The 23,249-nt window shown below is 42.8% G+C and overlaps 1 protein-coding gene across 2 annotated transcripts in view; it reads left to right on the plus strand.

Moving 5' to 3' along the window:
* eif2ak3 (eukaryotic translation initiation factor 2-alpha kinase 3) overlaps window positions 1-15,752 on the plus strand; it is a 116,462-nt gene extending 100,710 nt beyond the window's left edge. For both annotated transcript variants that reach the window (XM_059650338.1, XM_048542740.2), the window contains 4 exons: window positions 3,729-3,896; window positions 3,982-4,083; window positions 8,891-8,953; window positions 13,791-15,752. In XM_059650338.1, the coding sequence (XP_059506321.1) occupies window positions 3,729-3,896; window positions 3,982-4,083; window positions 8,891-8,953; window positions 13,791-13,967 (510 nt within the window). In that variant the 3' untranslated portion in view covers window positions 13,968-15,752. The remainder of the gene's footprint in view (window positions 1-3,728; window positions 3,897-3,981; window positions 4,084-8,890; window positions 8,954-13,790) is intronic.
* The last annotated feature ends 7,497 nt before the right edge of the window (window positions 15,753-23,249 follow it).

Consider the following 23,249-nt stretch of genomic DNA (forward strand, 5'->3'; position numbering starts at 1 on the left):
ACACCTCAAAGTCTGGTGGTGTCTGGCTAAACATGGGCAACGAAACCTGGTTATCGTTTGCTAACTTCTTTTGCTTATAAATTAGTGCTCCTTCATGCTGAACACTACCTGCTATGTGCTTCATATTTGTGAATGTTGAAGGTGCAAAGAGTAACTACTGCTGTAACTAGAAATTGTTGGTTTCCTACACTGTCATTTTAAGTCTCTTGGTTTAGCTTGTTAATTGACTGCTGGAATTGTACTTGAACAATTGATGTCACATTCTCATGGTATTTATATATCAGGTCCTGTGAAGCTTGACCTTCCACATCAGCTATTGTCTTGCCCAGTATCTTTTGTCAGTGCTACTTGTATTGTGCACAGTCACAATGCCACACAATCTTAATATGGAATGTTTTGAGGAGTCCAGTGAGTTAACCTTTCACTATCACCTTGTAAATTGAATTGTATTTCACACCTAATCTGTCGTAACAGATTAATGTTCTTCTCAATGCTTCTCCAGTCTTCTTAATCAAACCAACTATATCTTTATATTTTTCTCTCCCTGTTTGCATTGTATTTTTATAACTGCCTGTTAAATGGTCTCATGCTTACTACTTTGGGTGATCGCATATGGTAGCAAATTTTACTTTCCCTCTGAAGAGGTTTCCCCTTACTTCCACCATTAGATTAATTTGTAACCGTCTTAAACACCAGCAGCTTCCAGTTTTGAACTCTGCTCAGCCCCCATCTTGTTTCTTGTTATTTCAGTCATATGTTTCAAATGTTCAAGTGTATCAATTAACAGAAATAGGCCATTCAGCCCCTCAAGCCTGTCGTCCCATCTGTTAAGACCATGGCCGGTCTGAGGCATTGTGTTTTAAAGATACACAACCTTCTGAGAGGGCAACTCTGAATTTTAAAATGGTTTCCCCTTGATCTGGGCTTGGTGACATGAAGAGACTTCCTTTCCACATCTTTGTATACTTCAATCACCAGCACCATTCATGACTCTTCAGAAACTGAAGTAGCCCTTATCCAACTACAGCAATGGTTGGACAATATCCAGGTTTGGGCTGATGAGTGGCGCGTAACATTTGCACCACATAAATCCTGGACAACGATCATCTCCAAACAGAGAATTTAACCATCACTCCGTGACATTCAATGGCACCACCATGGCTAAATCCCCAACTATCAGTGTCTAGGGAGTTATACTTTTCAAGAAATCAAATTAGACTGAACATACACAACCTGTAGCTACAATGGAAGGCCAAAGACTGTGAACCCCACAACAAACAACTCTCCTTCAAACTACCCAACACCTGTCTGCCATCTACATGGCACCAGTTCAGAGTGTGAAAGGTACACTTCACTTGCCAGAAAAACTCCAGGCCCAACAATAGACAGAGGTTAACAGTATCCAGGAGAAAGCAGCCCACAGCATCTCTGGATTAAAATCCTACAACTCCCTCCCCGACCCCTAAAAAAAACAACAAACAACTTTTGGTTTCTCTACCTAAAAATGTTTACTTGCCATAGAGTGAGTGCAGTGGAGGCCACTAGGCTGATACCGGGGAGGCAGGACTATCCCATGAGTAGAGATTAGTTCGACATACCTGTATTAATTAGATCAGCTCCTGCCCTTTTTAATTCTAGTTTGAAAAATATAAAATTCTAACAAGTTAGATGCAGGGAGGATGTTTCCTGATTGGGGGAGTCTGCAGCCAGGGAACACGGTCTCAGGGCATTGGATAGACCATTTAGGATTGAAATTAGAAAAGCTTTCTTCACACAAAGGGTAGTCAACCTGTAGTAATTTTTCCCACAAGATTGGAGGCCATGTTACTACATGTACTCAAGAATGAGAAGTTTATATATTTTTAAAGCATCAACAGATCTGCGGAGAAAGCAGAAATGTGGCATTGAGATAGAGGACCTACCATGATCTTATTTAGTGGTGGAGGAGTTTTGAACGTTCGAATGGCTTACACCCACTCATAGTTTTGATAACAAAGTGTGGAGCTGGACAGCATCAGCGGAGCAGGAAAGCTGATCCTTCGGGCTGAAACCCTTCATCAGAAATGGGGGAGGGGGAGAGGGTTCTGAAATGAATAGTGAGAGAGGGGGAGGAGGATCAAAGATGGATAAGATAGGTGGAGAGGAGACAGACAAGTTAAAGGGAGCCAGTAAAGGTGAGAGTAGGTGGGGAAGTAGGGAGGAGATAGTTCAGTCCGTGGAGGACGAACAGGTTAGTAGGTAGGAAATGGGGAAGTGGCTTGAGGTAGGAGGAGGTGATAGATGACAGAAAGAACAGCTTAGGGAGGAGGGGACGAGCTGGGCTGGTTTTGGGATGCAGTGGTGGGAGGGGAGATTTTGAAGCTTGTGTACCATTGGGCTGCAGGGTTCCCAAGCGGAATATGAGTTGCTGTTCCTGCAAAATTCAGGTGGCATCGTTGTGGCAATGCAGAAGGCTCAGGATGGACGTGTCATCTGAGGAATGGGAGGGGGAGTTTAAATGGTTCGCGACTGGGAGGTGCAGTTGTTTATTGCGAACCGAGCGGAGGTGTCCCCAAGCAGTCCCCAGGCCTCCGCTTGGTTTCTCCAATGTAGAAGAGGCCACATCGTGTACAGCGGATGCAGTATACCACATTAGCAGATGTGCCGATGAACATCTGTTTGATGTGAAAGGTCTACTTGGGGCCTGGGATGGGGGTGAGAGAGGAGGTGTGGGGGCAGGTGTAGCACTTCCTGCGGTTGCAAGGGAAAATGCCGGGTGTGGTGGAGTTGGAGGGGAGTGTGGAGCGGACAGGGGAGTCAAGGAGAGAGTGGTCCCTCCGGAAAGCAGACAAGGGTGGGAAGGGAAAGAGATCTTTTGGTGGTGGGGTCGGAGTGCAGATTGCAGAAGTGTCAGAGAATGATGCCCTGGATCTGGAGTTTTTTGGGGTGGTACGTGAGGACGAGGGGAATTCTCTTTTGGTGGTTATTGCGGAGACGGAACGTGAGGGTTGAGTTACGGGAAATGCGGAAGTCACGGCCAAGGGTGTTCTCGACCACTGCAGGGGGGAGGTTGCGGCCCTTGAAAAATGAGGACATCTCAGATGTACAGGAGTGGAATGCCTCATCCTGGCAGCAGATGCAGCAGAGGCGAAGGAATTGGCAATAGGGCATGGCATTTTTTTTGCAGGAAGGTGGGTGGGAGGATGTGTATTCTAGGTAGCTGTTGGAATTGGTGGACGTGAAATGGATATCGTTTTCTCTGTGTTTGCCTGAGATGGAGATAGAGGGGTCCAGGAAGGTGAGCGAGGTTTTGGAGATAGTCCAGGTGAACTTGAGGTTGGGGTGGAAAGCTTTGAAGTGGATGAACTGTTCGAGCTCCTCGTGGGAGCACGAGGCGATGCCGATACAGTCATCCGTGTAACAGAGGAAGAGTTGGGGTTTAGGGCCGGTGTAGGTACGGAAGAGGGATTGTTCCATGTAACCTACAAAGCTTTAGGGAGGAGGGTAACTTCTTCAGGTTAGGCATCCCTAACAGAGGCTTCGCAGTGAGTTTAAAATTGTATCAGAGATAGCATTCAGTATTAAATGCAGTGAATGCAAATCCTGAATTTTTTAGAAAAGGCTGTTTAAAGTTCTTAACATTCTCGTTTTTAGTCTCATTACATTTCTGTCAATAGTTTCTGTTAATAATCACTTGCCTTCATGCACACTTGTTTGAAATAGGGTTCCTTTGTATTTCCCTTTTTAAGCCTTCAAATATTTTCTTTACTTTGGATGATGTGGTGAAAGTGGGTGACTTTGGGCTTGTCACTGAAATGGACCAAGAGGAAGAAGAGGGGTCCATACTTACACCAATGCCAGTGTACGCTAGACACACGGGGCAAGTGGGTACTAAGCTCTATATGAGTCCTGAGCAGGTGAGTAATGTCACACTCCAGTATTTATCAAGTTCATTGGAGATTGTTAAGCATAACATTGTAAAAACTTGTTTATACTTCATAGATATCTGGAAATACTTACTCTCACAAAGTGGACATCTTTTCTTTGGGCCTGATCCTGTTTGAATTGTTGTATCCCTTCAGTACACAAATGGAGAGAATTCAGGTAAGTAGGACTAGAAAATTATGTTACTCGTCTCTTCGTCAATAAGTTGTGTAGAAAAGTGTTTTTGTGTGTTATATTTTCGGATTTGGACTTCAAAATAGAGGTGAATGAATTGAGTCACTTTTTGGAAGGTCATTGCTTTAAAGAAAAGGCCAGAAAGTCCCAAAGCCAGTGACCCTAGGAGCAGTACCCCAAGTGGTTATGATGACAGTAATGAACCTTGGAGAACCCTTGTAGTGCTAATGGATTGATGCTTATTTTGAGCTCACATGAGATCAGAAAGCTATAATTTTAGCCTGATTTCAGAGCAGAAGGTTCAAAGTTTCCGGATGGGAGTTTGCTCGCTGAGCTGGAAGGTTCGTTTTCAGACGTTTCGTCACATTACTAGGTAACATCATCAGTGAGCCTCTGACGAAGCGCTGGTGTTATGTCCCGCTTTCTATTTATCTGGTTAGGTTTCCTTGGGTTGGTGATGTCATTTCCTGTTCTTTTTCTCGAGGGTGGTAGATGGGCTCCAAATCAATGTGTTTGTTGATGGAGTTCCGGTTGGAATCCCATGCTTCTAGGAATTCTCGTGCGTGTCTCTGTTTGGCTTGTCCTAGGATGGATGTGTTGTCCCAATCAAAGTGGCGTCCTTCCTCATCTGTACATACAGAGAATTCCTAGAAGCATGGCATTCCAACCGGAACTCCATCAACAAACACATTGGCTCCAAATCAATCTACCATCCCCTGAGAAAAAGAACAGGAAATGACATCACCAACGCAGGAAATGACATCACCAACCCAAGGAAACCTAACCAGATAAATAGAAAGCGGGACATAACACCAGCGCTTCGTCGGAGGCTCACTGATGATGTTACCTAGTATGGTGACGAAACATCTGAAGACGAAACATCTGAAAACGAACCTTCCAGCTCAGCGAGCAAACTCCCATCCAGAACCTCAACCTGAGCTACAAATCTTCTCAAAACTCGCTAGTTCAAAGTTTCCATTTAGTAAAATCAGGAGTTCATTTCAGAAGCAAGAACAGTCTCTTCTTGCAGAAGAGTTTAACAACATGTTCGGAGGAAATTACTATAGTCAAAGTGTTATAATTTGTGGATTTTCAAAGTCAGGCGAGTTGGATGGAAATCTTCACCTTCTTGAAACTGAGAGGGCTTAAGTTATCGGGATTAGAAAGCTCATGCCAATGTGTTTTGAAAGAAATTGAAAAATTGTCTCGGTCAAGAAACAAAAATTGGAAATATCAATTAAGTAATCCATAGAGATGAACTAGGAGTGTTATTTGTCTAAAATTAAGTATCTCTGAAATGATAGTGTTGGAGAATTGGGGGCAAGTGGTACCATTTTAGAAGGGATAGAAGATTAACTGGCTGGCAGGAAACAGGATATGCATGAATGAGTCTTTGCCTGCTTAATAGGATGTGATGACATGAGGCCTTCAGGAGCCTGTGCTGAAGCCTCAGGATATTGCAATTTGCAACAATGATTTAGATGAGGGAAGGAAGGACATGATAAAGGCTGACAAGTGGCAAGAAACATATGTGCCACACAAATGCCAAACAATGACTATCCCTAGTAAGAGACAATCCAACCACTGCTCCTTGACATTCAATGATGTTAGCATCACTGAATTTCTCTACTTCCCACATCCTTGAAGTTATCATTGGCCAGAAACTCAACTGAACTCCCCATATAAGCACAGTGGCTGAAAGGCCAGGTCAGAGGCTAGGCATAACTTACCACCTGATTTCCCCAAAGCTTGTTCACCATTTACAAGACACAATTCAGGACTGTGATGGAATGCTGCCTACTTTTCTGGATGAGTGCACCTCCAACAACAGTTAAGAAGCTTGACACCATCCAGGACAAAGCAGCCCGCTTGACTGGTATTTCCTCCATCAGTGACACTCGGTAGCAGCAGTATGTACCATCTATAAGATGCACGATGATATTGACTAAAGATCCTTACACAGTCCCTTGCAACCTTGTGACCGCTTCCATTTAGGAGGATAAGGGCAGCACACGTGAGGACCCCGCCAACTGCAAGTTCTTCTCCAAGCCACTCAGCGTCCTGACTTAAAAATATATCACCGTCCTTAAATGTCACTGAGTCAAAATCCTGAATTCTGACCCTTTTGTAGGGCGACCTACAGTACATGGACTGTAGCAGTGCAAGAAGGCAGCTCACCATCATCTTCGCTAGAATGACAAGAGACTGATGATAAATGCTGACCAGCCAGAGTAGTGGAACTGGATTCCATGAGAGGTTTCAGGAGCTGATTATACATTTTGAGGTAGGGCTGGAGAATGGGACTGGCTGGGTATCTCTTTTGGGAGACTGTGCAGACACCATGGGCCAAATGGACCCCTGTACTGTGAAATCAGTGATTCTATAAGTTGAAAGTTAGGTGTAGATAGTGTTGAGTGGTCAAATATCTGACAGCTGTAACACGTAGGGAAAATGTGATATTGTTGATTTTGGTAGGAAGACTAAAGCAGAGCATTACCTAAATTCCTTAAAAAGAATGACTAGAATTCCGAGCTTTAGAGAGATTTCTATGTTCAAGTGCACAAGTCACAAGGTTAATATGCAGGTACAGCACAATATCAAAAAACTAACAGAATGCTCTCCTTTATTACAAGAGGATTTGAGCATAAAAGTAAGGATGGAATTCCTCAATAATGCAGGGCATTCGTGAGACGACATCCCAAATACTATAGGATCTTTTGGTCTGCTTATTTAAATGGTGTAAATGCATTGGAGATAGTTCAATGGAGCTTATCTGGAATGAGTGTGTTGTCTTGTGAGGATAGGTTGTACAGACTCTATTTGTTTTCTCTCGCGTTTCGACGAATGACGTGACTTAGTTGAAGTACAAGATCCTAAAAGCTTCGGCAAGGTCAATGTTTTCTCTCTTGGGTCAGTATAGAACTAAGGGGGATACTGTTTTAAGGTTAGGAACGTGCCCTCTCAGAACAGAGATGAGTGTATTTTTCTGTGTAGGTTGTAGAGGTGACGGGGATGCAAAGGCCCAGTGGTATTGCGAGACTGTTAATCCAGAGGCCCAGGTAATGTTCTGGGGACCTGGGTTCAACTTCTGCCAAGGCAGTTTGGTGGAATTTGAATTAAATAAAAATCTGGAATTGAGTCTAACCCTGACTCCATAGTTGATTGTCAAGAAAAACCCATCTGCTTCACTAATGCCCTTTTAGGAAAGGAAACTGCCATCTTTACCTGGTCTGATCTACATGTGACTGCAGACCCACGGCAATGCGGTTGACTCTGAACTGCCCTCTGGGCACTTAGGGATGGGCAATAAATGTCAGTGTACCCTGCAATTCCCACATCCCACGAATTAATTTTTAAAAAAGAACTTTGGAATTCCCAACCTCCAGAATATGGTGAAGGCGAAGTTATTGAATGTTTTTCAGAGGATGAATGGAAGCTTGTTAAGCAGAGGATTTGAGGGTTATCCAAGGTGGATGGGAATGTAGTGTTCAAAGGTCAAACAGGTATGCCACCAACTTGAACGGTAGGAACGATGCAAGAGGCTGACTGATTTACTGCTGCCCCTTGTTTCATATGCTTGTATTCTTTTTTTTTTAGCTGAAAGAACATCTGCAGCCTTGTGTGAATGTTTGTTTCTGTCCCGAATCACCATGGTAAGCAAAGTCAAAAGTCGTACAACACCAGGTTACAGTTCAACAGATTTATTTAAAATTGCAAGCTTTTGGAGTGCTGCTGTTTTGTCGAGTGAAGTGGATTGATGCGGACTTAACTTGGCAAAGGAGCAGCACTCCAAAAGATTATGATTTTTAATACACCTGTTTGACTATAACCTGGTGTCAGGTGACTTTTGACTTTGTCCACCCCAGTCCAACATTGGCATCTATACATCATGTCTGTGATCAGCAACTGCAAAAGGTTAAATATAAAATCCGTCAGTGCAAGTTTCCTTCTGGGGATGTGCTTTGTTTGCCAATACTACGGTTTGATATAATTAAGTAACAAACTGGGACGTTGGGAACGAGCAAGTTATTCCTTCAGATGGTAAGGTAGAAAATTAATGAGTATGGTTATTTTCCATTGCCCACACGCAAATTCCCATAGAACACATGAAGTTCTCTTAGTCCAAAATGGTAAATTAGTCACAGTACCACAAACGTTCTGCTAAAGAAGGAAGCAGTTTGAGGTATTCAGAGCGGGAGTGAGCTACTGAAAAATGTTTTGAGGGGTGTTGTTTAGGTGAAAAATGAGATTTCAAAAAGCATTTTGAAGGGGAAACAGAAAGGTAGAAGTATGCAGTTTTATTTTCCTGGGGACAGGTGTTGGTACATTGACACTGACACTGGGCTAGTAATCCAGAATTCCAGAATAAAATTATAGGCAGCAGAGTTTCAATCCCACCATGGCAGATTGTGAAATCACCAACATCTCTGCTTCCGAATTCCTCTTTGACCTGCTCCCTGGTTGACCCTCTTCTTAAAGGAAAATAAAATTCATGAAACTTGAAAGTCACTGACTGAGTCAGTATTTACTGTTCAACCATAATTGCTTTTGAACTAAGTGGCATGCTAGGCCATTTCAAGGGGGCAATTAAAAGTCAACCACATTGCTGTAAGGAAGGAACCATATCAGCCAGAACAGAATAAAGATGGCAGATTTCCTTTCCTAAAAGGCATGAGTGAATCAGTTGGGTATTTAAGGCAACTAACAGTGAGTACATGGTTTCCGTTATGCTAGCTCTTTTTTTGAAAAAAAACAGGATTTTTATCAGATTTGAATTTCTTTCCCTTTTCAGACATTAACAGATGTTCGCAATTTGAAGTTTCCCTCTAAATTTCTAGAGGACTATCTTCAGGAGGTAAGTATTGAGCTTGGAAGCACCATACGATATTTAGTCTTTAATTGTAGCACAAATGATCTGATGTTGATGTGTTCATTTACACAGTATTCACAAGAAAGAAAGTAAATCTAGTTTATAAGCAGAACTGGGAACTCTCATGACATACCTTCTCATGGTCCAGCAGGTGGAAAGATGAAATTCTTCGCATGTACAATAGCTTCCTAATCTCAGTCGATAAAGTGCAAAGCCAAGATGAGGAATAGGAAGGAAACAGAGTGGGAAGAAGCATAAATCTCCAAAGTAGTCAATGGTCTGCAAGAAAATGAATGTATTGCTTAATGACTAAATATTCAAATATTGATGAGCTGGCCACATTGGGAGTGACCATCTGTTATGAACTCTAATCTGGGAGTATGTACTTGAAGATGGTGACTAGTCTTCTGATGCATGATATCAACTGCTGCCTATTTCACGGTTCTGTAGGCTGAGGTTGGCTAGAGGGGTTAGAGGAGCTGATTTGACAAAGGAATATTAGTTACAGAACCCCCAGTCAGAAACTTAATTGTTCAACCAAGCCATCTGAGCAGTACAAGTGGGCTGGCAGATGGTGAGCACAATAGGGGTTATCTGTTGAATTATCATAGTCTCAACAATTTTTGCATATATTTTTCTGCTGTGCTGCCCTGTGATTATGTCTATGCATTTTTAGCATTATATATTGAACATCAACCCAGTGTCATCACCAGGGTGCATTGCATAAGAAGCTGTCTTAAATTGCTGTTAAAGGTGGCAATCTGTCACAAATATTCATGTGTCTAGATGGCATTGATATAATAAAATCTTACAGCACAGAATGAAACAGTTTGGCCTACTTCTCATGTGCTGTCTGCTTGAGAGAGCAGTCAGTTAATCTCTCACCTCTGCTATTATTTCTCCCATTGTATTGCAATTCACTTTCCATTTTGAGTGGCGATCCAATTCTCTTAGGAAATGCTGTTTACCCAACCCTGCTCCAGCCTTTTCGGCCAGTGAGCTTCTGACAGTCTCCTTGACTGCATGTTGTTGTGACAAATCCATGCCCATGTTGTTGTGACAAATCCATTCCCATGTTACCTGTAATGTTTAAATTCTTTTAAATTGGTTTCGGATCATGTCAAGTTAAAAATGCTCGCTCAAAGTTTCAAATTACATCCTGTAAACCTCTTTAATCTGTGATAATGGGAACTGTAGATGCTGTTCATCCAGTTTCACACATTATTAACCTCTTTAATCTGTCTGCAGCTTTTGACAGCATTGTTTCTATTTCTCCTGCTGCACCACTCTGCTGTTATCTAGCCAGATGGGACTGCCGTCCCCTAGTTCTATTCTTCTGTATCCAATTGTAACCAGATAATCACTTGCAATGATTTCTCTCCTGTACAGTTACTGCTGGGGTCCTCAGGACCTCATCATCTTCAGTCCTCCCTTATTTCTCATTATGCTACCCCTCAGTGATGTCATCTAAAAACACAATTCCCTCTTACCCATGTGTGCCTTTATAATGCTAAGTTTTACACCATGCATGCCTCTCCCAATCCTTCCATTATTGTTTGTCTGCTTCCAGTCAGTCTCTGACGCAAACCTCAGTCCTTGGCTACTGACTCTGCCCTCTTGTCAGCTGGCTGTGGCTGAACAAGACTATTCTGAATGACCAAAGTGTGGAGCTGGATGAACACAGCAGGCCAAGCAGCATCTCAGGAGCACAAAAGCTGACGTTTCGGGCCTAGACCCTTCATCAGAGAGGGGGATGGGGTGAGGGAACTGGAATAAATAGGGAGAGGGGGGAGGCGGACCGAAGATGTAGAGAAAACAAGATAGGTAGAGAGGAGAGTATAGGTGAGGAGGTAGGGAGGGGATAGGTCAGTCCAGGGAAGATGGACAAGTCAAGGAGGCAGGATGAGGTGGTAGGTAGGAAATGGAGGTGGGAGGAAGGGATGGGTGAGAGGAAGAACAGGTTTGGGAAGCAGAGATAGGCTGGGCTGGCTTTGGGATGCAGTGGGGGGAGGGGACAAGCTGGGCTGGTTTTGTGATGCAGTGGGGGAAGGGGAGATTTTGAAGCTTGTGAAGTCCACATTGATACCATTGGGCTGCAGGGTTCCCAAGCGGAATATGAGTTACTGTTCCTGCAACCTTCGGATGGCATCATTGTGGCACTGCAGGAGGCCCATGATGGACATGTTGTCTGAAGAATGGGAGGGGGAGTTGAAATGGTTCGCGACTGGGAGGTGCAGTTGTTTGTTGCGAACCGAGCGGAGGTGTTCTGCAAAGCGGTCCCCAAGCCTCCGCTTGGTTTCCCCGATGTGCAGGTGACATCTGCTTGATATGGAAGGCCATCTTTGGGCCTGGGATAGGGGCGTGGGAGGAGGTGTGGGGGCAAGTGTAGCACTTCCTGTGGTTGCAGGGGAAGGTGCTCGGTGTGGTGGGGTTGGAGGGGAGTGTGGAGTGGACAAGGGGGTCGCAGAGAGAGTGGTCTCTCCAGAAGGCAAACAAGGGTGGGGATGGAAAAATAGCTTGGGTGATGGGGTCGAATTGTAGATGGCGGAAGTGTCGGAGGATGATATGTTGTATCCGGACGTTGGTGGGGTGGTATGTGAGAATGAGGGGGATCCTCTGGGGGCAGTTGTGGCGGGGGCGGGGTGTGAGGGATGTGTTGCGAGAAATGCGGGAGACACGGTCAAGGGCGTTCTCGACCACTGCTGGGGGAAAGTTGCAGTCCTTGAAGAACGTAGACATCTGGGATGTGCGGGAGTGGAATTCCTCATCCTGGGAGCAGATGTGGCGGAGGCGAAGGAATTGGGAATAGGGGATGGAATTTTTGCAGGAGTGTGGGTGGGAGGAGGTGTATTCTAGGTAGCTGTGGGAGTCGGTGGGCTTGAAATGGACATCGGTTTCTAGCTGGTTACCTGAGATGGAGACTGAGAGGTCCAGGAAGATGAGGGATGTGTTGGAAATGGCCCAGGTGAACTTGAGGTTGGGGTGGAAGGTGTTGGTAAAGTGGATGAACTGTTCGAGCTCCTCTGGGGAGCAAGAGGCGTTCCGATACAGTCATCAATGTAACAGAGGAAGAGGTGGAGTTTGGGGCCTGTGTAGTTACAGAAGAGGGACTGTTCCACGTAACCTACAAAGAGGCAGGCATAGCTTGGGCCCATGCGGGTACCCATGGCCACCTCCTTTGTCTGTAGGAAGTGGGACTATTCTGAACCCTGGTGTCTTTTCGCTTAAGAGTTTCTGGCTGTGAAAGTTTGTTGCTAAAACTGCCCCATTCCACTTGGATAACATCATCTGCTCCGTCCTTGGTTCAGCTGATGGCTGAAACCCTCATCCACAGCTTTGTTGCCATCAGACTTGACTTGCCTAATATTGTTTGGGCTGGCCTCCCATTATGTAACTTCCCTAATCCAAAACCATGCTGCTTCTATCAGGCCCTGTTCACGTATCTGCCACTCGTTGGCTCCCTGTCCATAAATGCATCAATTTAAAATTCTTTTTCTTTTCCTCAAGTCTCTATGGATTAACCCACACTAACCGCCTCAAACTCTGTCACCTTCAGATATCAACATTCCTTTGAATCTTGATTAAGCATCCCTGATTTTATTGCTCAACCATTGCCACCTCTGCTATCAGCTGCCTAAGCCCAAACCTTGTAATTGTTGCATTTCAGGGCATTACCATCACAAAGTCTCCAGGGGATACCAGAAACTGAAGTGGACCAGCCATGTAAATGCTGTGGCTATAAGGCATGTCAGAGGCTAGATATCTTGCATTGAGTAACCCATCTGTAACTCCACAAAGGTTTTTTTGTCTGAGTTACAATATACATGTCAGGAGTCTGTTTGGATATTCCTCACTTGCCTGGATGAGTGCAGCTCTAACAACACACAAGGAGCTTGCCCAAGACTCAGTGGCCTGCTTGATTGGCATTATAATCACAAATGTCACTCCTTCCATCACAGATGCATTGTGGCAGCAGTGTATGCCATTTATAAGATGCCCTGCAGAAATTCATCAAGGCTCTTTAAACAGGATCCTTGAAACCCATGACCATTATCATTTATAAAGACCAGGGCAGCAGATATGCCATTGCCTGCAAGTTCCCCACCAAGCCATTTGCCATTCATGTATTATCGTTACCTCCACGTCACTGGGTCAAAATTTTGGAATTCCCTCGCTGGTAACGTTGTTGGTGTACATACATGAAATAGACTTTTGTGGTTCAAGAAGTCAACTTAATACAATCACCATCATTTTGGGGCAAATGGGGATTTGCAATAAGCACTAGTCCAGCCAATGACACCTACAACCCATGAATTTTTAAAAATCCCTACTTTAATCGATGTGTCTGTTGCTTTCCTCCATGAAGATGCTGCCTCTTGACCAAGCGTTTTTGTTATCTGTCCAAATATCTTGTAGATCAGTATCAAATTTTGTTTCACTACCACGAAGCATTTTGTGACAGCTTGCTGTGTTTTTTTTTGCAAGCTATTGATAAGAGTTTGTGGAGTAAAATCATTTCTCTCAATATATTTTTTCTAGTTAAATTAAATATGCCACTAGTTTCTTCCTACCTTTTTCTTCTGGTAATGTTGACCTTCCCAACTAAATCTTCTTGGTCTCCAAGAAAAACAAAGCCAGACTCTGATAACTGAAACCAATTTATTAAATCTCCTCTTTGTAAGTTGTGATGTGGCATTGGTCACGGTATGGTGTAGAGATCTTTAGACAATATATTAACAATATGACGGAAGTTCAGAAAATTTAAACAATATGCTGTGTGGAAATTAACTTTTCTGAATTTTTGAAACCCCTCCTGGCGCAGCATGAAATGGTGCAGAAAATGCTTTCTCATGAACCAGCTGAACGACCAGAGGCTGTGGACATTGTCAACAACCCGTTCTTTGAGAGCTTTGACATTCCTGAAAGGCAGCTGCTGAGGCAGAGGTCACGGACACTCAGCTCCAATGGAGTCAAGACTGTGAGGGCATCTGTCTCGTAACATTGGACGTCAATTGATTCAGCCTACAGGTTCTTGATCTCTGATACCTTCCATTGCATCGTAACAATTGAAATCAGTATTTGGAAAAGATTGCAAGGCTCATTCTGATCGCTTACTTTGAAATAATTATCAGAGTTTTTAAGGACCAAGTGACGTGATAGTAAAGCTTCTTTTCTACTATACTCCCAAACTGATACCTAACGTTTATAGAAAATATCTCCCCTCAGAAGATTATGTATTTGAAGTAACAACAAGCGCAGATCCACTGATTTTGAAGGCTTATTTTGTCTTGTGCGTCATAGCTTCCATTAATTCTATTCTATAAGCACATACTGTGCATTCCTTTAGTGGCTACACCTGCACAGTAGATCAGATGCATGTATTTCAAGAGAAAGTCAGAACTGGAATTTAATCTGCTGAGAGGGCTGCTTGGTGTTTGCAGTACTCCTAACTTCATTGCAACTTTATCGAAGGGCATTTGTCCAACTTTCAGCTGTAAGCCTGTATTTTTGGAAATTGAAACATCGCAATGTGGTTTTCAGTCATGATTTGAAAGCATCACCTGGCCCTTATTCACAAGCTTTTGGGAATTGGCCTGACTGTATGTGGTGAATGATGGAGTTAGAATGTATTTGGAGTGCTGTGACAGCACAATGGCATAAATACATCAATTATTAATCAAAAATCATGCTGTGCAAATTTCATAGTGAGTGGGCAATTTGTATTCTTAACAATGCAAACTAGATCTTTACATTTGACGTTGTGTTTACATTACTGTACAGACTAAAGATATTTAATTTCTTGTACTATAAGTATGTTCTTTGAATTCCTGACCAGCTAAAAATAGGTGAACATTCAGAAATTTCCCCATGTTGTCACAACGCTTCTTTCACCAGCTCTTCAATGTTTCAAAGGGTAATGATTTAGTTCTGTGCAGTACTGAATGCTAAAGGAAAGAAGATTCCAACCTCCATTTCCATGGGTGTTCGGTTAGCTGCACTTAATTGTGATTCTGCTATTTCAGCAAGTTTTTGGTTATTCCAGGAAAATATCAATGTTATTTACACCTGATTGGCAGAAGGCATATCCTGTGCTCATACTTTCATTGCAGCTATAGAGAGTAGTTGTTTGGACTACTGGTTTATCGTGCACCATTAAGATACAGTGCAAAACTCTGACTCTGTTACTTTGTCTTATCTTGTCATGTCATCTCGGTTCATTTTAGAACGTGTTGTCCCTGTTGAGTATCTAAAACCAATTTTGTTTAATTTCTCTAATTTCCTAAGCAGTTTTCAGCATTGTAGATTCAACACCAACTTAAAAACTACTGAGCAGAATGCTTATTATAGGTCTGTCAATCTAATTATTCCTCCAGGCCCTTATCAGATTATTATATAATTTTGTGTACTCTTTAAAGGAGTGGAATTGTATTGCTGTGTTTAAAAAATTTGTTAAAATCTTGTCAGATCTACATATCTGTATTGTACCATTTTAAATTAGCTGTCATTTTGGCTCATTATATAGTGATCCATTTAGTGTTTTTTTCCAACCCGGGAGAAAAGAGCTGTTTAATGTGTGGATTGTAACCAGTTTAAAAAAAACAACCACTCTATCTTTCTCAAATATACTTGCACGCCATTAATTATGTCAGCTTCCATCAGCAGTATACAAAAACACTGAGATAAGATCTGAATAATGAAAGACTGTTGTGAAAGATTAGAAATGGGATCAGTTAAGTGGTGCTGGAGTTAGCACATGCAGGTCAATAGGCTACCAGATTGGTGTTTTAGCCATGTCAAAAAGAATTGTCAACTTTCCAAATCAAACAACATTTAAGTCTCCATTTTAAATAAACTGTGTTGGTCTTACAGATGGGCATTGGTGGCATACTGGAAATGTCATTGGACCAGTAATCTGCAGATCTAGTTTTCTGAGGACATGAGTTTGACTCTCCATGCTAAATGGTGAAATCTTAATTCAATTAAAAAAACTGGCATTTAGGAAAAAAAAACAGCCTAATGGTGGTCATGTAACAACTATCAATTGTTACAAAGAAGCCACCTGGTTCACTAATGGCAATCTGCGTCGACCGCTCCTGTTGTAAGTTAGTTGATCATTCCTTTACTCATTCATTGCTTAAGTCATTGCGTCCTTTCAGGGATGGAAATTCATTCGCTTCCCCTGCTTTAGCCAAGCTCTGACTTCAGACACACAGAAGTATAGTTAATTCATAACTGCCTTTTGAATGGCCTGGAGGGCCAATCAGTTCAAGCAAAGTAGTTATGAGCAACAAATGCTTGCCTCGCCAATGATGCCCTTATGTTATCAAACATAAAATCAGGGAGGTAAGAAATATTGTTATAGGGTCAACTACTTGAAATGAAAGTCAACATAAACCAGCATCTTGGGAGGAAGCTGAAATAAAAAATAGTTTAAAATTTTATTGACTGTAATCATTGCAAGTTACTAGGACATTGGTGACAAAGCCAGCATTTGTTGCCCATCCTAATTGCCATTCAAGTGATGGTGAGCAGATGTCTTGAAGCACTGAAGTTTAAGGACACCGAAAGGTAACATCACAAATAGATTCTTGCTTGTTCCTAGACTGTTCTCACAGAAGGGTTTACTCCCAACATGGTTAACCTGCCCAGAATGGCAAGAATGAGCCCAGCTCTCTGAAGTTACTGAGGATATTTGCTCAAAACCGAAGGGATGGAGAAATGTGTGGTACTATTCTTGTAGTTTGCTTGCAACATTATTGGAAGCTAAAGACGACAGTTTCAAGTGCACGCAGGAGGAGTTAATATGGTGAGTCACCCTCAGCGGGTGCTCAGTGAAATGGACTCCTCCTAATCTGTGGTAGGGGAACATGTGCTGTAATAGAGGAAAATGTGTTCAAGGGAAGGCAGGACAAGCACATGAGGAAGAAGGGAACAGCATTATGCTTCCCTACTTCTTTCCTCTCTGACCTAATTTTTAACAGTGTGACCACAGATGCCAGCACATTGACATTCAAAATTTGATTAAGTTTGTATGTTCCAGATCAACATATACATCTCGTAAGTATGAAAATCTGTGCTTTATAGCATGTTGTTAATGTTATATAATTTCCCTTCCCCACTATCACAGTTTAATTGTAATCAAGCCACCATGATCGCTGTGCACCTGAATGTCAGTCCGCTGTCTACAGTAGCCTGTTCCTCCCTTCCCCCTCCACCCATTTATTAAGTCCGCACTCTTTCCCCAACTCTACAATCATAACGCACACCCTATCTCCTGTTTCCTTTGGGTTGTTTGGGAGTTGTTGCCAGTACCAGTACAACAGAATTCCAGCCTGGGAGGCTGACGAGCCTGTTCTGCAGGAGCAGCAACACAATAATAAAGTGTGAGCCAGCCACTCACTTTCCCAGCTAAACCACATGACCTCTGGTTTCCCCCTCATGTTGGGAACATCCGTCTTTGTTGTCCTCTGCCTGAAGCACGTTGGCAAGTTATTTGGACTAATAGACAAATTGATAAGTAAATGAAAAAAATTAAATTCAATGTAATTTGTGACAAAAAAATTCCATGGCTTTGAAATTACAGCTTTTAACTTCTTTTCTGCACCTCAGTTTATTTGGGCCCCGGAAAGTACAGGCTTTCAATTGGTAGATGTGCCATAAGGACCCAATCTCGCAGTAATCTATTTTTATAGAGCACATTGCAATTTATGATTGCATCAGGATTTGACATGAATTTGTAAGGGTTCAACTGCATATACACAAATTAGATCCTGGTAAAGTATTGCACCAAGTGTCAGCGAACACTGTATGAAACATTCCAGGCCTACATGAAGTCCATATTAGAAATAGTTATTGAAGTCAAAAGAGTGAGCTCTTTGGGCTCACTTGTTCTGTTTGCCTGCATTAAGTCAGTGGATTCAGAGTTGTCCTGTCAGAACATCCAGGTTGGGTAATCTCTTTTTTTTTTTCTCCCTTGGTTGTCATAGTTGTTTTAAGGAGCTGCAGACTGTGACCCCAGTGTGACCTGTAATTTCACTGGGAGTCATGATGCATAGTTTGGGAATCTCTACCATTAAACTCCAATTCCCCAAAAGTTTGGGTGGTGTAGTGATGTGATTATGTAAAGTTACGTAGGTTATTTTATTGATTTGATTTGATAATCCAGAGGCCAGACTTCAATCTAGAGAGAATTTGAATTCAGTTACTAACTCAATCTTGAGTAACAGTTGTTTATTAGATTCCCTACAGTGTGAAAACAGGCCCTTCAGCCCAACAAGTCCACACTGACCCTTGGGGCATCCCACCCAGAACCATTCCCCTATAAACCACACACCCCTGAAGACTACAGACAATTTAGCATGGCCAATCCGCCAAGCCTGCACATCTTTAGACTGTGGGAGGAAACCAGAGCACCCAGAGAAAACCCACACAGACACAAGGAGAATGTGCAAACTCCACACAGACAGTCGCCCGAGGCTGGAATGGAACCTGGGTTCCTGGCGCTGTGAGGCTGCAGTGCTAACCACTGAACCACTGAACCACCGTGCCATCCTAGTTGTATTCACTGATGATCATGAAATTCCCAGTTTTTGTTTTAATCCCTTGATTCACTGCTGTTTAGGAAAGGAAATCTTCTAACCTTCCCTGGTCTGGCCTACGTGTGACTCCTGATCTGTAGAACTGTGATTAATTTTGAATTGACCTGTGTTGACCAGTAAATCATTAGTTGTGTAGAAATAGCCAGCAAATGTTAGTCTTGCCATGGGTGCCCACATCCCGTGAGTGAGCAACAAAAGCCTCAATCTCTATTGACCATTTAAAAAAAACAAGAGTAGGCCTTGCAGCCCCCGAGCCTGCTCCATCATTCAGTAGCATCAAGGGTAATCTAGCATTCCGCAGGCCCACCTTCCCTGCCCTTGCCTTGTAATACTTGATTCCCCTACTGATCAAGAATCCATCTATCTTGGCCTTAAATATACACCAGGACTTTGGAACTCCTTGCCAGACAGCTGTAGTTCAAAGGCAGTCAGCCCTCGGAAGAAATTTCCCCTTATCTCAGTCTTGTATTTGGTGCTCTGTAATTCTAAGACAATGCCCTCTGGACCTAGACTCTCCCATAACAGGGAACATCCTTTCAGTATTTACCCTGTAAAACTCATTTTAGAATTCTGTGTTTCAATTAGATCACCTCTCGTTATTCTAAATTCCAATGAATAGAGGCCAACCTGCTTAACCTTTGCTCATAAGACAATCCCTTGACTAATAGGGATCATGCTAGTGAACTTGCTGTGAACTTCCACCAATAAAATAATACCTTAAATACAGGGACCAAAACTGCTCTCAGGATTCCCAGATATGATCTCACCAGCATGTTGTACAGTTGCCATAAGACTTCCCTACTCTTCTATGTTAATTCTCTCTTTATTAAAAGCACAACTGAGGCATTTGTCCAGACACATGAACAGGCTGGGAATAGAAAGATACAGACCATGTGTAGGCAAATGCGATTTAGTTTAGAATGGCATCATGGTCAGTACAGAAATGGTGTACTGAAGGGCCTGCTCCTTTGCTATACTGTTCTGCATTTATGTTCTAAGGACCAGCATACAATGAACACTCCTGTTTACCTGCTGTATCTAGTCTCGATCTATATCACTCATTCATTGAAAACATCTATACTGACTTCTACTGTCTTCAAATCAATTGAATTTACAATCCACAGTCTTTACCTTGAAACTCTCCATGACTTGACTCCACTTGGCCATACTTGCCCATTGCAAACCATGGGTTTTTGAGACATTCTTTGAGAAATCCAGTGCTTCTTTTAAGATGACCTTTAGAAGTTGTGTTTGTGAGGGAAAGTGAAGATGTAAATTAAGAATGATAGTATGCGTCTTGATGTAAATTGATGAGAATGTGCTCAAATTGAGCGCAAAGTTTCCCCGGCCCCCAAAAAATAGACTGTTCGGGCCAAATGTCTGTTCCTGTGACATGTCCGCTCTTCTCGTGCACTTGCTGTCTGGTTGCTAGCTATGCATTCTGCTTTGTGGTCTAACTTGAAATGCGAGCATCTTTTTGTTTCTAACTTCCAGAATTGCATTTCCAAATGCTTGAGTGTCCAGTTTCTTCCTCGTTTCTTTGATTTCTGCCCTTGTCATTTTCTATCAATGTCTGTAGCACACTTGCATAAATTATGATGCATTAGTATTGGTCTGAGAGGTGAGTTTAGCCTACCGTTAAAACCACCTAGCCTGTAACGCAGGATGTGAAATTGTATTTTGCCTTGCTTTTAAGGTTATGCAAAAACATCTGAAACATCCCTCTGACTTTTCCTCGCTCTAAATTGGGTTGTATTTTATGAAGTAACCTTTTAAAGATGTGTGCAGCAGGATTGCTTTTACCCAGGTGAACGTGACAAATAAATTCCACGTTAATATGCCCATGTCGTTTTAAAAAACAAAAACATTTGTGGCTACTTACACTGTGTGATAGAAATAAGCAAATGAAAGTAATGGTGAAACTGCTGAATGGAGCAGTGAATGATGTTGCATGTGTTGTATAGGTAAAGCATGTATTGTGCGCAGTCTTTCCTGGACAGCAGTCTTGCTCCTGTGAGATAGCATGAACTATAGATGCTGGAGCCAGAGATAACATCTGGAGCTGGAAGAACACAGCAGGCCAGACAGCATCAGAGGAGCAGGAAAGTTGATGTTTCAGGTCTGGGCCCTTCTTTAGAAATGGGGAAGGGGAGGCGAGCTCAGAAATAAATAGGGAGAGAAGGGGTAGGTGGGATGATAGGTGAGTGTAGATTGGCACTGTTGTGGATTGGTCAGTGAGGTGGGAGTGGCAGGTAGGTGGGAGAGAAGATACAGATTGTCAGATCAAGGAGGCAGGGATGAGAGGGAAGGTTGGTCGTGGGATGAGGCTGCGGGTGGGAAGATTTTGAAACTGGTAAAATGCACATTTAGGCCTTGGGCTGTTGACTCCTGGGGCAGAATATGAGGTGCTGCTCTATCAGTTTGCGGGTGGTGATATTGTGGCTTCTGGAGGCGGCCAGGGATGGACCTGTCAACAAGGGAGTTTTCTACAAAAGTTTTTTGAAAGACATCCGCACTCTGTGTATGCGACAAAGAACAACAATCCTACACCCCCATCCCACCACCAATCTTTCTTGGGTGACACATCCATCCTGGGCCGCCTCCAGTGTCACAATGACGCCACCCACAAATTGGAGGAGCAGCACCTTGTATTCCGCCTTGGGAGGCACAGCCGAATGGCTTAAATGTGCATTTTACCAGTTTCAAAATTTTCCCACCCTCCCTCCTCCCCCCCGCCCCCCCCCCCCCCCCAGCCTCATCCCATAACCAACCCTTCCTCTCATCTCATCCCTGCCTCCTTCACCTGACACAACCTGTCCATTTTCTCTTCCACCTATCCACCACTCCTGCCTCACTGACCAGTCCCCTCCACTGCCTACCTGCAGTCAATTATCACCATCCCACTTACTTGCCCCAGCCCCATCCCTCCTCTCTAATTTATTTCTGAGCTCCCCTCCACCTCCCCTCATTTCAGAAGAAAAGCCCTGACTCGTAATGTCAGCTTTCCTGTTCGTCTGCCGAACCTGCTGTCTTCCTCCAGCTCCACGCTTTGCCTTGCTCATGTCTTAGGCTTGTCAGATTTGAAGGTGCACATTGTTTGTTTATACAATTCAAGTGTGTGGCGCACTGTTTTTTTATTCTGAAGTATAGATTTCATAAATGCAGTTTTACTCATGAAATGTTAATATACTCTACTTAAAAATGTTCAATCATAATCTTGCTCATTTAAGGATCAAAATTCAAAGAGTACTTGCACAAACAGTTATATTAAAAAGTACTTGTGGGCTTAATAAAACCTTTTGCTCCTGATGATATTTGTGTTCAATCAGAGGCAGTTGTTGTGATGGCCAAGGGCATAGTCTGAAATGATTCATGATTTGAAAGCATTGAAGCTGGGATGAAGTGATGTAAACATTTCCTGGTTAGGAGCCATTAACATTAATATTCAGCCCAGCATGGGAGGGCTGTCTCTGCTATTCATATTTTCCTTAAACTGACTGTGGAAAGGGAGATTTGAAATACTTGGAAGAGTTACTAAATCAGTTATTGTGTTCAGTACTAATGATGCAGGAACTGGTTCAAATCCTGCCTTGGTAGCCAGAGAATTTAAAATCAATTGAATGGAATAAAATGCAAATATCATAATCTTGAAACCTGTGGATTGTGGTAAAAATTTATATTGTATACGAATGTGCTTTAGCAAAGAAAATTTACCTCCTTTTGCCTGGTCTGTGACTGTATCTTACGCTCCCCCCTGAAATGAGCAAAGTATTCACAAAAATGGCTTACCACCGTATTAGAGCCATTCAGGAAGTGAGAACAATTACCAGTGAGCAGCAGGGTGGCTTAATAATTAGTACCACTGTGTCAAGGAATTGGTTTGATTCCATCTTCAGATGATTGGCTGTATCGAGCTTGCACATTCTCTCTGTATCTGCGTGGGTTTCCTCTAGGTGCTCCAGTTTCCTCACATAATCCAAAGATGTGTGGGTGAGGTGGATTGGCGACACTAAATTGCCTGTAGTGTCCAGGGATATGCAGGCTGTGCGGATTAGCCATGCGAAATGCAGGGTTATAGGGACATGGTGAGGGAATTGGGTCTGTGGGATGCTCTTCAGAGTGTTGGTGTGGACTCGGCAAAATGGCCTGCTTCCACACAAGGGATTCAATGATCCCATGATTTTTTGTTTAAATAAAGATGGAAGTGGGAGATTTTTTTATACTGGAAAAAATCTCTTTGGTATTTTTAAAAGGTATAGCAACTTAAAGAAGTTGAGAGAGGACAGGGATTACTTTTGGCATAAAGAGCACCTCCCAACCCCATTATTATTTTTAACCACTTCCGTCGGTATTCTCCATTCCAGATTGCCCTCGAGAATGGTTGTGTTTGGGGGCTGTTGTAATGCAGTGGTAGTGTCCCTACCTCTGAGCCAAAAGGCCTGAGTTGAAGTCCCACCTGCTCCAGTAATGTCACAACATTTCTGAATAGGTTGAATTTTTCTTTTTGTTAATGATTATATTTGCTGACACCACGCAGCTTGTGCATTAACCTTCCCCCTCAAAATCTTTTTTTGTGAAACAGGCTGCCAGTTAAATTAAAAATGTTGGTGACCAAATAACCTGTGTTGTATGTACTTGGTTGCTGCAGTTTTTTTCGGCAGGGCATTTCATGAAAGGTAGAA

This window comes from Stegostoma tigrinum, chromosome 1 (genome assembly GCF_030684315.1).
Source record: "Stegostoma tigrinum isolate sSteTig4 chromosome 1, sSteTig4.hap1, whole genome shotgun sequence".
Taxonomy (NCBI): Eukaryota; Metazoa; Chordata; class Chondrichthyes; order Orectolobiformes; family Stegostomatidae; genus Stegostoma; species Stegostoma tigrinum.